Source organism: Anneissia japonica, unplaced genomic scaffold (genome assembly GCF_011630105.1).
Source record: "Anneissia japonica isolate Jap-2015-1 unplaced genomic scaffold, ASM1163010v1 scaffold287917_len653891_cov171, whole genome shotgun sequence".
In the NCBI taxonomy this organism is placed as follows: domain Eukaryota; kingdom Metazoa; phylum Echinodermata; class Crinoidea; order Comatulida; family Comatulidae; genus Anneissia; species Anneissia japonica.
Window position 1 is genome coordinate 422,366 of NW_022747660.1, and position 18,536 is coordinate 440,901.

Genomic DNA, 18,536 nt, shown 5'->3' on the forward strand with positions numbered 1-18,536 from the left:
GAACGAACTACTACAAAGTTAACAAAACGAAATAGTTAAATTTTGCTTTAACATACCAATTTTTTTAGTCACTTTTAGTTTTTTTTTTTTCATAACTGTGAAAACTGACAAGAAATACTTACTTATTATAGTCATTCAGTGGTGGTCCCAAGGGGACTGATAGGATGGGTCCAAACACAGGGCCAACTAGACCCTCGGTCAGAGTCCCGGAATAAACTTCCTTGGGCTTATGGGAGTTCCTTTTTAGCTTTGTATGGCCCAAAATTTTGCTTTTAAGCCAAAATATTATGGATTGGCAATCAAAATAATGTTATATGGATAAGCAAATCATTATTTGTGGTGTGGCGACCTCGTCGTGGCATCGGACGATGGGAGTCTAGGCCTGTCCGACGGGAATTTCCCACCTCCCAAGCAAATTTGGAATGATGACGTCAACACGTACACGCCGAATTCCAAGACTATGACAGTCAAAATTAAAGGAAATGTTTACCTATTTAAATTTAATCTTTCTACACTACATTTTTCTTCATCATCATTAGTATACTATTATGTTGTTACTCTATAATATTATTAAAATATTATATCATTATTCTTATGCGTTTAAAAAAATTTATAGTTTATAAGTCACATTAATATTAGCGTTAGTACTGTTATTCTTAATATACTGATGATATACTGATTATTATTATTATCATCATCAGCTTCCTTATTGTCATCCCCATCCTCATTATATTCCCCATTATAAGGAGGATGTTGATGATGATGATGAGGAGAAGAAAGATGATGAGGATGATGGTGAGGAAGAAGATGATGGTGGTTACGAGTGATGATAATGGTTGTTGATGATAATGATGGTGATGATGGTGATGAGAATGATAGAAAATGATTGATGAGAATTATGATGATGAATGATGAGATTCATCCCTCTCATCCTCACCCTTGTCCTTATCTTCATTCTCGTCGTCCTCATCTTCATCATCCTCATTATGATGGTAGTGACTGATGATGAAGAGGATAATGATGATGGTAATGATGACGATGATGACAGTAATCAGGATGATGATGATGATAATAATAATAATGAGGACGATTGTAATGACGATTATGATTATGGTGATGAAGATAAGAATGATGTTGAGGAGGATGAGGATGATGCGTAGATGATGATTGAGATGATGATGAGAAAGAAAATGATGCTGATAAGGATGGTGAGGATAATGATGATAATAAGGAGAAGGATTAGGATGATGAATTTGATGATGAAAATAAGGATGATGATGATTATGATTGATGATAATGGTTGTTGATGAGGGTGATCGTGATAATGATGAGGATGATTGATGAGAATGATGTTGATGAGGTTAATGATGACGAATGATGAGAAACATCCCATCTGCCCCTCATCCTCATCTTCATTCTTGTCGTCCTCATCCTCTTCATTATCATCCTCATGATAAGGATGATGATTGGTAATGATGATTAATAAGGATGATGATGATGTGGTTGATGATGAGGACAAGGATGATGATGGATGATGATAGATGATGATTGTAATGATGATTGTAATGAGGATGATAATGACAATGATGATGATGATAATGAGGACTATGATGATGAATGAGTGATGATGATAAGTAGGATGAGGTTGATGATGATGAGAATAAGGATGATGATGATGGATGAGGATGATTAGTAGGATGAAGGTGATGGTGATGATGTTAACGATGATTGGTGAGGATGGTGATGAGGATCAATGCCATAGCCAGGATTTTCAAACGGTGTGGGACAATATCTGAGCGGACCAACTTTACGTGTAAATTCAAACAATTTGGGCCCATTTTATGCAAAAATATGAAGTATCTGGACCCATTTTTTGTGGACCCATTGGAAAAATTGTGTGGGACTGTCCCAACTGTGTCAATAGCTGGCTACGCCATTGATGATGACGAGGATGATGTTGAATGAGGATGAATATTTCGATGATGAGGATGATGATAAAGAAAATGATGAAGAATGAGGAGGATGAAGATTATGAGGATGATGATAACGGCGATAGATGATTGATGAGGACGTGATGAAGATGAGGACGATGACGATTGATGAGTATAATGTGATGATGATAATGGTGATGATTACAACGATCGATGATAGTAAGGACGATTATAATGATTAGACAACAATGAGAATGATGATGACGATGACGAATAGGATGAGGATGATGATGATGGATGATGATAATACTGTAATGATATCGATAGTGGTAATAAAAATATTATAAATAATATTATTATATAACAGTACTAACGATGTAATTCATTCTAATATTAAAATATAATTTTGAAATAACAGAAATACAATACAGTAATATATACATAATATTATTAATGATTTCAATAATAATAAATAAGCATAATACTACTATTAAAATAATAATATTTATATATATTCTATATGTGATTACTTTGATGAGATTGTATTTTGTACAATAATAATAATAATAATAATAATAATAATAATAATAATAATAATAATAATAATAATAATAATCTTACAAAAATAACCATTTTCTCCGCCAAGATGAACGGCATCTTGGAAATTGGCATTATGATCATTTCAATAAAAATTGATAAGGACAGTAAAGAGTAACTAGTTAACTAAGTTTATTGTCAATTTTCACATTTTTAGCAAAACTAGAGGTGAATAATATAATGCTATAGTTTTTTCAATTTACCCCGATCGGAGTCCATAAATTGAATCGTTGGGTCTTTCAGAGCAAAATTTCGCTATTTTTTTTTCTAGTGGGTTTATATATATACCTGTCTCTTATACACATCTAGATGTGTATAAGAGACAGATGATTGGTAATATTATTATTATTATTATTATATTATTATTATTATTATTATTATTATTATTTTCATTATTTTCGCATCTCATTGGTATACCTTTTGCATATTTTTTGTTTAATTGGGATAGCAGATTGTAAGATATATGGCCGGAAAATAATAAAAACATTGTAAGATCTGTATCTTACTTCTCCAATCCATCGGCAAATGAGGCCTAGCTAAGGCCTCCAGTGGCAAGCCCATCAGTCGGACTTACACACCTTCCAATCCGCCTGTCAGAATTTGACACACAGTCGGAGTGGAACAAGTATATAAATAACGTTATAAAATTTACATCTTCTCTAATGAGCACCCAATTCGATGAGGACCGAGATACATGTAATATTGTCAATGTGTGAAAGATTCAGGTTAATCGGTCTAGTAGTTTATTTGTTTTTGATTTATGCTACTGGAAACACAGACAAACACACAAACACACACACACGCCCGAGACACAGAGACACGTCAGACGCACGATATTGCCTTTGGAGGCATTGGTAATTATGCGTATTTATTTAGCTTCCTAGCTGGTGTAAGGCATAATACCAAGGTTGATTTTATTCAGGGTACAATTGTTTAAAGAATAAAGCATTGTTACCAATATGGCCATGAACAAGTTGCGGTCATATTATTAAGTTTGGGATTTCTAATACTTAACTAAGGCTATATTCAATATACAACATTAAATAGAATTATATCGGCTTTTCTAATACTTTCCAGGTCTATCCTTGGAATTTAGATATAATTTCTATGCCCAATTATTATTTAAAATATCAATGGGTACACTTTCTTATAATTTAAGGAAATACAAATTTATTTGCGCCTAAAACTACAAAATGTTATAGGCCTATGTTTAAAATGTGATTATTTATGTTTTGTTTAATATTTAGATAAGTTGTTTACATCGATAATTTATTTATAATGTATAAACTCACTATTAAAAAAGAATGTATGTTCTTTTTAGCTGTAGTGGTTAATGATAGTATTTAATTTTACAGTGTACCATAATGTTAATCTTAGGGGAAATACTAATAGAGTAAATCAGATCAACCCATTTTGTAAATGTTTTATAAATATTAATGCAATAGTTATTGTTGTTAAAGAATATATAATACTAAAAAAATGGTTGTTTTTATTAACATTTACATTACCTACCATTCGACAATCATATTTCATATTATGTTGTTGTTATATACTGTGTGCAGGACCAGTTACGAGAAAATGAAAAGAAATAATTTCAATTCCGTAAGAACTCTTGTTAGCCACATAAAAATGCTTACCGGTACCTACTGTACAATAATACTTACTTACCTACACTTGCGGTATAAATAGAAAGTACAGAGGTCGGCTTTACTCACCTGAACCTGAAACTGAACATGTAGTGATACAAAAAATTTAAAAGCTACTGTAAGTAATGACCTAAGGACAGCAGATGACATGCTGAAAAACAAAAGTCACAACCGCAATGACGATGACGTGTCGTTCACTGTTAAGTATATTTCAAATAATGTTGTATTGTTCAATTTCCGGTACCTATAGATTCATATTATCAAACTTTTCTCACCTCACCTCCAACCATGGTGGGTCTGAGGTGCTGCGGGCTCTCATGCACCCCCTACCGCCAAATCTTTCATCCGGTCCAAGGAGGGACTGATGGTGATCGTGCGGTTGATCTTACTGTAATTACCTTATGTATGTTGGAGCATCGGAGTGTTTCAAAAATTCTGAAAATTTTTAAGATATTGGGTGGTAACCAATGGCGATCACGGACCACGGTACTATCACAGTACTTCAGCAGCTCAGTGTTTCGATTTTGAATTGTACAGATAAATTATATTTCGAGAACACATAATTAAGAAAAAATCTTATATTGTGGGTTTTCTAAAAAGTATAACAGTGGCTTCTACGCAATATTTCAACATTTAAAATAAATTCAAAAAGGCCAAAAAAAATAAAAAATAAAAAATAAAAATAAAAAAAAAAATAATAATAATAATAATAATAATAGTAATAGTAATAGTAATAGTAATAGTAATAGTAATTGTTATTGTTATTGTTATTGTTATTGTTATTGTTATTATTATTATTATTATTATTATTATTATTAAAACGATAATAAACTAGTATAACCAAGGATTCACTTAAATTATTTACTAACCTGTTGGATAGCATTCTATGGCCACATCTTCGTCGTGAGCGCAGTCGTGATTATTTTTATTAGTATGTGAACATGACAAAAGACTAGACTCTAAACCAGTACAGCTAACATCATCTAAGAGTATGCTTTGAGTAAAACTTCCTCCTGGAAATGATGAGATTATGGCCTGCTTTGGATCTCCAAAGCCTAGTTCACGACAGGCCACAAGTGCATCACTATAACCCCACATATCATCGCATACTGTACCCCATTGCCTTTCAATGTAGACCTCAAGACGTCCTTTGTAACGTGTTCCTCCAGCTAGTCGAAGCGAGGAACCTGTAAACCAAAAAGTATTACCTTACAAATATAAGAATATGCCAAAAATATTCCTTTTTAAATTATGTTTATGATTCATAAATATGTACATTTACCTTCCAACTCAAAATGTGCAAGGAAAAAAAATAATAATACATTAGGCAGGGCAAACATTATCGTACCGAATATTCAGTACGTTCCCAAAACTTCACTCCTATGATAGCAGTTGCAATCTCACATCGTAATAGCATTTGCAGTACTCGCTGCTACGTGACACTGGTCACTAAGCTAAAGCTCGGTAGACTAGTGATTATGGAACCAGGCTAGCTATCTGTAGACCCTGGGTTTCATTCCCACCCGAATCACTTGCGAATACTTTTGGCAAGTATTTTGGAACGTAGTGAGTATTCGGTACGACAATACGTCAAGTAGGGCAAAACATCACCCCGATAATAATAATAATAATAATAATAATAATAATAATAATAATAATAATAATAATAATAATAATAATAATAATAATAATAATAATAATAATTAATAATAATAATAATTAATAATAATAAAAATAATAATAGTAATAACAATAGTAATATATAACAATAATAAAACAGTAATAAAATAATACTAATAACAGTAATAACAGTAATAATAATAATAATAATAATAATGATAATAATAATAATAATAATAATAATAATAATAATAATAATAATAATAATAATAATAATAATAATAATAATAATAATAATAATAATAATAATAATAGTTGTAAATCATCATTTATAGTAACTTTAGTATGGAAGAAACACCCCCACTAGAGATAATAAGGATTATAGTAAATATTTAAGAAAAACGTGTGTCCCCTACGGTATTTGAACCCAAGTCTTTCCAGTTGTCGTTCGGATCTCAACCAACTCAAAATTATTAGGCCAAGTGGTATTTGGATTTTCCAAGTATTTGTGTAAAACCAAGTAAGTTACTTGGTTATGAACAACAACCCCACTTATGATAATATATTATGGAATTAAGAACATATAACCTATCCTACACATATTTTAAAAATATTGTAAATTGAAATAAACATTTTTTGTAAATGTCTGATAATAATTACCGTACCTAATACTATACCAATATGAACAGTGAGAACAATGACGATGAACCTGAATGAAGCAGCTGACATGTTGATACTGTTAAGTCACAACAGCCAATGACAATAAGTTGTCTTTGTTTATTCTTGTTATACAGATTTTACTTCTAATAACAGACTGGAATTTTCCGGATCTAATCTTACTTTAACAACTAAGCGAGGTGATTCTTTTTTATTATATTTTATTATTATATATATTATTATATTTTTATATTATTTATTAAACTTCAATTTATTTAAAATCTGTATTTTTAATGTGCGGTGACATTATAACTCAACACCGTTATTAATAGTTGAAAAAAAGGCCCGCAAAGTCAATTGAATCTTTCACATGTAAACAAATTCTGAAGAGTCTCAAATGTGTAACCTGATGAATATTTGCTCTAGGCCTACTTTTAGATTGTCCCATCTTATTCTAATACTGGCTACGGTACAGAGTACAGCATAACAACTGAATGGCAACATACACAAAAACTCTCTAAATAGAGAAATTATTATTCGATTCCATCCATCAAAAAGCAACACTCTAAATATTTGCAACATGTTTACAGTAACAGCTTATTGCACCTCTGTTCCTAACACAAACAATGCACATACTTGTTTTCATTTTCATTAACCTTTCTGTTCACTTTAAAACTTGGCTCAGTTATAGCAAAACGTGCATATCGGCCTTTATGCAAACAAACACGCCAAAAAGAAAGTAGTATAATACTGGTATCAGGGTGTTTGACACACAATGCTTAATAATTGTATTACAAAGAAACATGAATCTGAATATTTCCAAACCAAAAAACAAAATGTCTCAGTATTCTGAGATAGGATAGAAGGTCTCATGTGGCATCTTCAGTACATTTTAGCAAATATTACTCTAGAGCGAATCGGAATAAACCATTGTAAAAAGATCAAATCAGTACTCTGATCACAGCCAGAACACTTGTTATACATATGCTTGTGATGGCTTTCTATGACTTCCTTATTGTGCCACTTGGAAGCGTGGATTTTATGTGGGATTTTTTTTTTCAAATAGGATGCTGCCAATACATTGCTTAGTTTTGTAATTTACTATAACGACAGAGAAAAACAGTAGGTTAGCATTTAACAATTAGGCCTAATACAACATTTTCATTATTGGCAGAGGTTACACTAAATTTGAACTAAACCTTAACATGTTGTCCGGTTGTAATCGGAATAAACGTTGCCTATGTATACTAATATATCTAATATCGATGTTTTTGGTAAAGCTTGTTTAAGTGTACACATTCAGATATCGCTTTTATCTAAACAAATTATATATATATATATATATATATATATATAATATATATATATACATATATAGGCATATATATATATGTGTGTGTGTGTGTATAGGTTCTGCATAGGCTATTATTTATCATAGTGTAATGAAACTAATTCTCAAGTATATTCTCAAGTATCTAACGTATATATATACATATAATATATATATATATATATATATATAACACAATACAAATACACAATAAACAAAATAGAAATATAGATAGATAATATTAATGCTTAAATAGGAACAAATTGTTTCATTTTTCAGTAGCATTCGAAACTGCCACCTCAGGCTATGAAGGCCTGTTTCTACTATAACAATAAAGATCAACGATAAAAATTCTTTTTTTATTATATTTTATTGTAATGCCATTTTGGTAATTTGTCCTAATTCTTAAATGTAATTGAATTAAAATAATTTATTTAGGCCAACTTACGAATCATATTTTAAAATAGACAATATCAGGGTTGAAAGATATATGCAGTATTTATATGCAGTATTCTTAATTATTAAAAAGTTCGATAAACATACAAATGTTATGTTTGTTTAAATTTTTTTTAAATAGAATCTGACTGGCAAATGATTTGCTAATCATTACGAACAGACGGTTCGTAATACTTCTAACCTGTGCCATTACAGTACACGAATATTGATTATAGTAAGCTAACTTTCAATCATCTGTATGCCTAATTCAATTAGATTGCCATGATGCGTTCAGTGGCGGATTTGGTGGTTTAGTGGCCGGCCTCGGTTCCCTTATTGAAAGTCAAAAAATAAAAAAAATAATTGATCGCCCAAAACGCCACAGAGGTGTTTTTTTTTTTTTGTTTTTTTTTTTTGGTCTAGAAAAAGAAAATTTTGAGTAGAATGCCCCTGGATTCCTCTACAGTAGTGCTGTCTCGGTCGGCCTCACTTTCTTCCCCCTTTTTGATATCTCTGGATCCGCCCCTGAGGCTCCTTCACATATATGATGTCTTGTTGTGGAGCAACAAATCCTACCAGAATCGCATAATTTTAGAAACAGAAACATAGCAAAGGCTTCAATCGGAAAATATGTGTTCGCCTCTTTCGACCTTGATCGATTCTAAACCATTGGTGGGCCCGTTCCTAATTGCACAGTTTGAGGTATCCTACTAATTACAATGAAACTCAGATTAGTCTACCAAATAATAAAAAATCGCTTATTTTCCCTGGGGCATTCATCATTCACATCCATTGTGACGTTAGCCTAGTTAACAATTTGGATCCATCCTTCTTCAATTTATTTAAAATCTGTATTTTTAATGTGCGGTGACATTATACCTCAACACCGTTATTGTTTTAAAAAAGGCCCGCAAAAGTCAATTGGGTCTTTCACAATATGTAAACAAATTCTGTCTCAAATGTGTAACCTAAAGAATATTTCTTATAATTTTAGATTGTCCCATCTTATTCTAATACTGGCTACGGTACAGAGTACAGCATAACAACTGAATGGCAACATACACAAAAACTCTCTAAATAGAGAAATTATTATTCGATTCCATCCATCAAAAAGCAACACTCTAAATATTTGCAACATGTTTACAGTAACAACTTATTGCACCTCTGTTCCTAACACAAACAATGCACATACTTGTTTTCATTTTCATTAACCTTTCCGTTCACTTTAAAACTTGGCTCAGTTATAGCAAAACGTGCATATCGGCCTTTATGCAAACAAACACGCCAAAAAGAAAGTAGTATAATACTGGTATCAGGGTGTTTGACACACAATGCTTAATAATTGTATTAAAAAGAAACATGAATCTGAATATTTCCAGACCAAAAAACAAAATGGCTTAGTATTCTTAGATAGGATAGAAGGTCTCATGTGGCATCTTCAGTACTTTTTAGCAAATATTACTCTAGAGGGAATCGGAATAAACCATTGCCAAAAGATATAACAAATCAGTACTCTGATCACAGCCAGAGCACTTGTTATACATATGCTTGTGATGGCTTTCTATGACTTCCTTATTGTGCCACTTGGAAGCGTGGATATTATGTGGGATTTTGTTTACAAATAGGATGCTGCCAATACATTGCTTAGTTTTGTAATTTACTATAACGACAGAGAAAAACAGTAGGTTAGCATTTAACAATTAGGCCTATACACCATTTTCATTATTGGCAGAGGTTACACTAAATTTGAACTAAACCTTAACATGTTGTCCGATTGTAATCGGAATAAATGTTGCCTATGTATACTAATATATATCTAATATCGATGTTTTTGGTAAAGCTTGTTTAAGTGTACACATTCAGATATCGCTTTTATCTAAGCAAATTATATATATATATATATATATAATATATATATATATACATATATAGGCATATATATATGTGTGTGTGTATAGGTTCTGCATAGGCTATTATTTATCATAGTGTAATGAAACTAATTCTCAAGTATATTCTCAAGTATCTAACGTATATATATACATATAATATATATATATATATATATATATAACACAATACAAATACACAATAAACAAAATAGAAATATAAATAGATAATATTAATGCCTAAATAGGAACAAATTGTTTCATTTTTCAGTAGCATTCGAAACTGCCACCTCAGGCTATGAAGGCATGTTTCTACTATAACAATAAAGATCAACGATAAAAATTTTAAAGTAATTGTTCATATAGAAAATAAAAGAAATAAGAGGGGTTTCACACTAGGTTTTAACTACCTTGTTTGAAAACGCTGGCTACAGCATTGCGTACAAAAAAGAAACAACTGAATGTAACATGCACACAAATGCTCACATCATCTATCAAGAAGCAACACTCAAAACACTCCGTTTACAGCAAAAAACCTTACTGCACAGTCTGCACCAAAAAATACAGTCAACTTGATTTCATTTCTAGTTACCTTTCTCTGCACATTAAAGCTTCACTCAGTGACAACTGAAAAATTTTCAAATTGGTTTTATGGAAAGATACACACCTACTACGAAACAGGGGTTGAGGTCTTTTGTACACACTTCTTAATTACAGTAACTAAAAACATGTATTTGAATATTGTGGGACCAAAAGCAAAATTGCTTTGGTTAGTAGTCTCAAACTGTAGAATACAAAAAAATGTTAAAAATTTAAATGTGGCATTTTCGGAAATGTTTTTAAACAAATTATGTCAAACGAAAAAATTATACGTAATCTAACAATTTGAAAAAGGAAGCAAATTATATAAATAATGCTATGCTCAGCATTTAACTTCTTAGTCTTATGATCGTAACCAAAACAATCATTATAAACAATCTTGTAATAATCTTGTGATCTACATAAATCGTGCAGCAGAGAAGCGGGTTTTATATAGGTTTTCCGAAAAGGAAGCTATCATCATTTTATTGCATGTTATTGTTAGTTGCTCAAAGGATTGACGTTTTATGAAATACAAAATATATGGTAAACATCTAACAAATGTTTATGTAATAATTATTTGCAAGTAAAAAGTTGATCTAAAAAGTCCCATAAGCCATATTCGTTTTCCTAAATATATTTTGAATATAAAGCTTGGCAAATCTCTTTAAAATTGGTTAAAGTGCAAAGAGTATTACCAATGACACTACTTTAATCCCATGTTGAAGCAAACCAAGACACATGTTATCCGTTTGGATTTGGAATTTAGTAAATTAGGAATTCAACTAATTCTCGTGCGATCTTCTCAAATATTTATCACCATACCTAAAAAAAATGACATAATGTAATAATTTAAATCAGCAAACCAATTTCAATTTTAATTTATTGAAAGAAAGGTAAGGTGAAAAATAATTATTATATTGGTGGTCAGTGGTAACTGCTGTATTTTTAAAATGGTACCAATTATGGTATAAAAGTTAATATAAACATAACCACTAGACAGTAGGCCTACCTTAACGAGTTAAATGGCCTATATATATGTGCTCTAATGGTTATGACGCTCGCCTTGACAGCGAGAGATCGCCCGTTAGAGGGCCCCCTTCACTTGCGAATTGCATAGTACTGTATAGTATGGTGTGTTGTGTTGTATGCATGCTAATAACAGTTAGAATTCGAGCGGATTTTTTTTTTTTTTTAATCTTTTGCTTCAATTTTTATGACGTCATCACCTTTATATTACGTTCGTAAAATCGGGAATTCGTTAAATCGGGGTTCGTAAATGAGGGTTTCTACTGTACAGTTAATATTAACTTCTACCGGTGTCGACATAGGAAAGTTGGCTAAGTTAGCTGATCGCATCTTGGGGGCTAATCTGGTACCGTCTACCATAGACAGTTTCTACGTCAGATTATACAGCTATTCGTAAGATGCAAGAAAAAATTGACAAGTTGTCAACACTAGTAGATGCTCTGTGTAAAGCCTGGTTTCCTGTCGACGTAAAGTTCAGAATTTCTTACGATTCATACGGTTGTTACGAGAAGTTGGACAAAAACAGCCGCGTCTTGATCGTGCTGGGCCGCAGACAAAATAAGCTGGTTACGATTCTTACGATAAGTTGAATTTTTCAAGCTCGAACGGCAAAGCCTCTTCTAACGTAGTCACATGCATGTTACGTCAAGTTGAATTTCTCTTTGCGACTGCGATATGTCAACATTTCTCACTTCCTGTCTGGTTTCCTTATTAAAATTACCTGGCGAGATTCGAGGACAATTTTCACCATTGGATTTAAACAATAGTCTAGTCCTGTAGTACAGTATAAAGGCCTACAAATCTCGATTTGCTAACTTTCTCGTTATCAATTTTAGTGTTTTGTTCTCAAAATATCAATTTGGCCTATATTGTACATTATTTATTTCATTTCACTTTATATTATGTTTTGAACTGACAGAAAATTCTTATCTCCCGATATACAGTTATACAGTAAACATGATTTAAATGTTAAAATTCGGGTTGTATAATATAAACATGAATTAAAATTAAGAATAAATACACTTGAAAAAATTGTTTATTGAAATTAACAGAAAATATTCCAACTGGCAATAGGCCTATATATTTTATATTTTATTTATTTATTTAGGCCCTATATTATAATGTTTTATATATTATTTTTATATTATAGGCCTATACGTTTTTTTGTATAATAAATGTAATTTATTAAATCTAATTGCAATCCTCATTCTTGACCTAATTTTCCCATCCCAGCCAATCAAGAAGTCAAGCAATCTAGAAGTCCCATTTTTTTTTTAAATAAAAAAACGCATTTTTGGAGTAGAGGACTCCCCTCCCATCCAACCCCGGATCCGGCCTTCGGCCGTCGGATAACGCTGCGCTCTATACTGCCCTGCTCTGAGAAAAGGCATTAAGTAACAAAACCCTAGTTTTGAGTAAATGAGCAAAACGCGTTTGAGTTTTTCCCAAGAAAAGTATAAATGATTTCAAATTTTTTCACCTATGGTTTTCTTATATTATTAAAAAATTTGCCACATACTTTTCATTGATTAATTTTATTATTAAGGAGGCCAAAATGGAGATAATGCCTTTTTTCAGAGTATTTATAACTATGAATGTAGATAAATACTTTTGAAATTGGGCATTATCTGCAAAAGTGTTTATAAACATGCATTAATTATTAATTTATTGAAGTGTATGTATAAGAAATTTAATATATAGATTTATAACATATATTTTATAAAAGTCTTGCTCCAAAAAAAGTGAAAACTAGTATTTAAAAATATCAAAATACTTAAAACCGCAAAATCTTCAATTTAATTTTTAAAAACCGAAGTATAGGTATGAAATCCAAAGGTTAGTTTAAAAATTAAAGGCTAGTATACTGACATTATAAAATGATAAATTTATTAATTGTGTAAATAAGGAAAATGCAGTTAGGGGAGGGGAAAGGAGCCGGTGTTGTCGGGGGCGGGGGTGAGGTATGATAGAGTGAAAATATTTTAAACTTATTTTATTTAAAGTTCGGTAACTAGAATGTCATATTTTAAAATCTCTTCGTCCTCTTAATCATTATCATCCACATCATCATCATCATCATAATCACCATTATCAATTGGTAATTAGAATATCATAATAATTAAATCGTTATCGACTGATAATAAAATAGACAAAGCATTAAAATTTCAATTTCAAAGTTTATTGATAATAACTTGTTAATTAACAATAACTTGTAGAAAAATATGTATAAAAATGGTGTGCTAATTTTAAATATACAATTAATAAATTTATATTTATTAAGTTATAATATTTATACATTGCAACTATTATTTTTACAATGATAATGATACAATACAACATAGGTTATACAAATCAGGGACGTAGCCAGGATTTTGAATGGGGGGGAGCCGTTATGCAAATTACGTAGGACCCCGGCGGGGTCAAGGAGGCGAATCCCCCTGTGAAGTAGCGCACTCTGAACGTTCTTAGGACTGTTTGAGAGGATAAATTGAAAATTGCAATAGACGCATTATAAAACCAGTGAGGGACTTTCACAAACCGAGGAACCACCCACCTCAGCCCCACCATTATTGGGGCTGAGGTAAGAAAATTTATTACTAGGGCATCTCTAGATGGCCGGAAATTACACTCTCGCACTTCAATTTGAATATATTCTTCTTCTTTATTTTTCCTTAAAAAATGAAGGGGGGGGGGGGGTGGCCTTAAATCCACCTCTGCTCAAAACATTCTTTATCCACTGCCAAAATAGTCATAATCACGAAAAATGGACATGAAAAACCAGATCACATCCTAAAAACAAACAGCAGTCACTAAGACATACATCAGGAGCCGATTCGATGGAGTTCAGTGTCGTACCCAGGGAAGGGCACAGACCTGTTTTGAAAGGTGGAGGGAGAGGGCATTTTGTGAGTCGACACCCACCTCAGCCCCACAATGGTTGGAGCTGAGGTGAGAAAATAGTACCTCTAGATGGCCAGAAATGACACTTTTAGTAAAATTCATCATCATCACATCACCATTAGTCAAAATGAAGTGCCAAAAAAAATTCTCATGATCTTTTATCAGGGATTTTTGACAACCATAGAGATCTTATTAATGTGTGTGTGTGTATACCATAGAAAACAAAGCTTAAAAACATTGTCTTTGAGTACCTATGTACGTTACATAGGCCTACTTCAAAAACGTGATTTCACAACCACCTCAGCCCCACCATGGCTGGGGCTGAGGTGAGAAAATTTGAGGAAATGGTACCTCTCGAGATGGCCGGAAATGACACTTTTATATAGTAAAATTCATCATCATCACATCACCATTAGTCAAAATAATGAAACGCCAACAAATTTCTCATGATCTTTTATCAGGGATCTACTTAATATCCAGGATAACTTAGGCCTAATTATAGCTTACTAAGCTTTAACTATATATACTATAGTATGATCAACAAATCACAATTTTTTTTTCTCGCATTTAGCACAATTTTCTTCACTTTTTATTGCTATTAATATTATAATCAGTTATTACTCTCGTCATCATCATCATTGTTATTATTATCATTATTACTATTAGTAGTAGTATTATTAAACAAACATTAAAAGAAACTTACAAAAGGATAAAAACGAAATTGAACCACAGTATCGCATTTCTATCTTAAAAGACCTGGCCTGAGATTTATGGACTTAAGATTTTTTTAAATCACGCTTAGGCCTATGTGTTCTATTAGGTCTATGTAAAACGTGTACTGATGCATATTTACATGTTTAGAAGTATTCATTTTGAGTAATCCCAGGAAAGAATTTGTATTGGCTCAAGAATAAGCTTTAAAATTTTAACACTATGTACAAAGGGGGGGGGGAGCCGCGGCTCCCACGGCTCCCCCCCTGAATACGTCCCTGATACAAATGAGTACAAAAGATTTTAAAAGTTTTATTTACAATGCTCCGACTTTTACATTTTTATTTATTTTTTATTTTTTTTTTAATAGTTATTTACACTTTTTCTTTCAAAATTGCATTACTCAATGTCCCTTCTTCAAAAGTGGAGCACGATATGGCGAAAATTGTGTCTGTCCATTTTTGGTTTACCACTTGTAAAGTATCGCATTAATCACAAAATTATAAATAAACGCCGTAAAATATATATATAATGCTACTCTCAGAGTATACTTTTGAAATAATGTAGTTACTAACTAGGCATTATCTGATAAGGATTCCAATCTAATTAATTAGATATTCATTATACTAGCATCTGATTGGTTACTTAATCTGTCTTCCGTGAAGTCAAGCATTCAATGCATGTATGTAAGGCTTCGCGCACATAATGCCTTTTCTCAGAGTATTTATAGTGAAATTTGCAAATAATGCCCAATTTTAAAATAAAATATCATATTTCCTGACATATTTTTGGAAATTAGATAAAATAGGGTGATAGATTAGACATTCAGGAGTCGCATAAGCTAAAAATCTCAATTTTGAAAAAATGTACTTAATGCCTTTTCTCAGAGCAGGGCAGCATAGTTACACCCATAAATACTTAGGCGCCCCCCCCCCCTAAAATTATATTCTAGAGCCGTCACTGTGTATAAGGCTAACAAAATCTATAAGATTTTACATGCCTATCATTGTGTTTGAAAAAAGGTGGAGGATATGCTTCTTTTTAACCATTTTTATTATAAATACGTAAGTCAATGAGAGTTCTAGTTCGTCGACAATGTTGGTATAGGCAAGATATACAGACAGCACACGTTTCCGCTTACGTTTCTTACGAAAAGTTGAATTGGAGTCAACTTTTCATAAGAATCGTTTGCAACGCAACGTATGCGAGTTCATTCAACAAAAAGTCACTAAATCGCGGTTTCCTGTCAAATAGTGGAAAATCGACGTATCACATGAACATTCAATACGTTGGTTTCCTGTCCAAAACAGTTTTGCGACGATTTTAGTTTACGTTACGTCGATTTCACAACGCACCAGTCGTAATCGGTTTCCTGTCAAATCGCATTTTCTTACGATAAAACGACGTAATCGTAAGTAAATCTGATTTTTTTTTTGTCCTAAATCTTTCTCTCAAAGTAGATTGGGTGACAAGCACCTCGAGGCCGTGGCCAATTAATTCAGTTTCCCAGAATTAAAATTTAATGGTACTACGAAACACGAATGTTCAGGGAATGTTCGAAGCATCATTATTTTGTGAAACAAAATGAATTTTGCAAACATCAAATAGGCCTTTTTGTATTTTAATAATGTAGGCCTAACTTCTTTGCAATAATCCATGTTATTAATGTTAGACGTTTTGCTAACATTTTCAGTGCAGGTCATAATATAAAGAGGTAGAGGCCTACATTCGCGCGAAAACCCTGGGTAACAAGGACGGATTAGTACGGTAGGAAAGGCAGCCAATCGTAAGTGACTACAAATTACGTCATTTTTATGTCGTCGTATCACAAGAAAAATTCAACTCAACGTAACAGTCGCAAGCCCTCGTTTTGGACTCTGGATGGAGTTCAACGTCGTAAGTTCAACTTTCGTAAGCGGCTGAAAATTGCTTTTTTATCTGCGGCCCAACACGATCAACGCAAACGTCGTTGACGTCGGCATTATTTCAACTTTGCCTAGGAGTCGTAAGAATCGTAAGAAACGTATGAAACGTAAGAAATTCTGACCTTTTCGTCGACAGGAAACCAGGCTGAAGTCGACAGGAAACCAGGCTTAAGGATGGATTCTGACGTAGGTCCCACTCCAACAGTTGAATCAGACAGGCTCGACGTCCACGAAGCCATACTCGTTCAACCTCACCATTTGCTGGTATCAAAACAGGTTTGGCGATGCAACCAGGTGCTGCCTTTGCATTTATAAGCCTAAAAGTATTTAGGAAAACGACTTGGCCAGGGACTAGAGGCGACGAGTCAACCTAGTAAGCAGTCATCAAGTCGTCTTTTCTACATTTCGGACAGGACAACAAGTACCAGGTTCTTGGTCGATACAGGCGCTGCGATTAGCGTGCTTCCAGCAACATTTCGACTTTGAGACTCTACTTCAGCAGAGTAGTGCCAAAGTGCGAGCCAGCGAGTCATGCGAGCCAATGTGCGAGCCATGCGAGCCATACATTTAATTATTATTTTTTTCTTCAGGTTATCCAGTTTTGCAAACACGTAGGCCTAGCCTATATTCTTTGGCCTAGTAGATGCAAATGAATAACACACCGGGGAGCTTTGCCTGTGTAGTCCAGTCATGCGCAGTACATATACTTTTGGACTTGGTTACTTTTTCGAATCGTCGATCCGAAAGTATGCAGCGCTGATAGATGTTGTTAAAATACAGATATACAGATACATACATACAGATATATTTATATATTATACTGTATTTATTTATATATTTATATATATATATATATTATTTTAAATATACTGTATTTATTTATATATATATATTTATATATTTTTATATTTTTTGTATATTTATATATATATTTATTTGAATATTCATTTATATATATGTATATATTTATTATATATTTATTTATATATTTATTTTTATATACTTATTTGTAAATATATATTTATTTATATATATACTGTATTATTATTTTATATATGTTGTAATTATTTATATTGTAGTAGTACTACCATCTGTAAATTTGTATATAGGATCTGTGTGTAAATAATACCTTGCATTTTTAAATAATATCCCAACTTCATGGGTTATACACCAAGCTTAGGAAGGTCATTTACCTTAAGGTCATTTGCCTTAATTCAAGTGACCACACATCATTTGGGAATGTTGATGAGTTTCCCAGGTACTAGACAAGGACAGGCAATTACTAATCC

The 18,536-nt window shown here is 32.3% G+C and overlaps 1 protein-coding gene across 1 annotated transcript in view; it reads right to left on the reverse strand.

Annotated features, from left to right (window-relative positions):
* LOC117120546 (hyalin-like) overlaps positions 1-6,549 on the reverse strand; it is a 31,192-nt gene extending 24,643 nt beyond the window's left edge. Inside the window, exons 1-2 of the mRNA XM_033265571.1 lie at positions 6,460-6,549; positions 5,044-5,361 (exon numbers count right to left, since the gene is read on the reverse strand). Coding sequence (XP_033121462.1) covers positions 5,044-5,361; positions 6,460-6,523 — 382 coding nt within the window. The 5' untranslated portion in view covers positions 6,524-6,549. The remainder of the gene's footprint in view (positions 1-5,043; positions 5,362-6,459) is intronic.
* Positions 6,550-18,536: the final 11,987 nt, after the last annotated feature.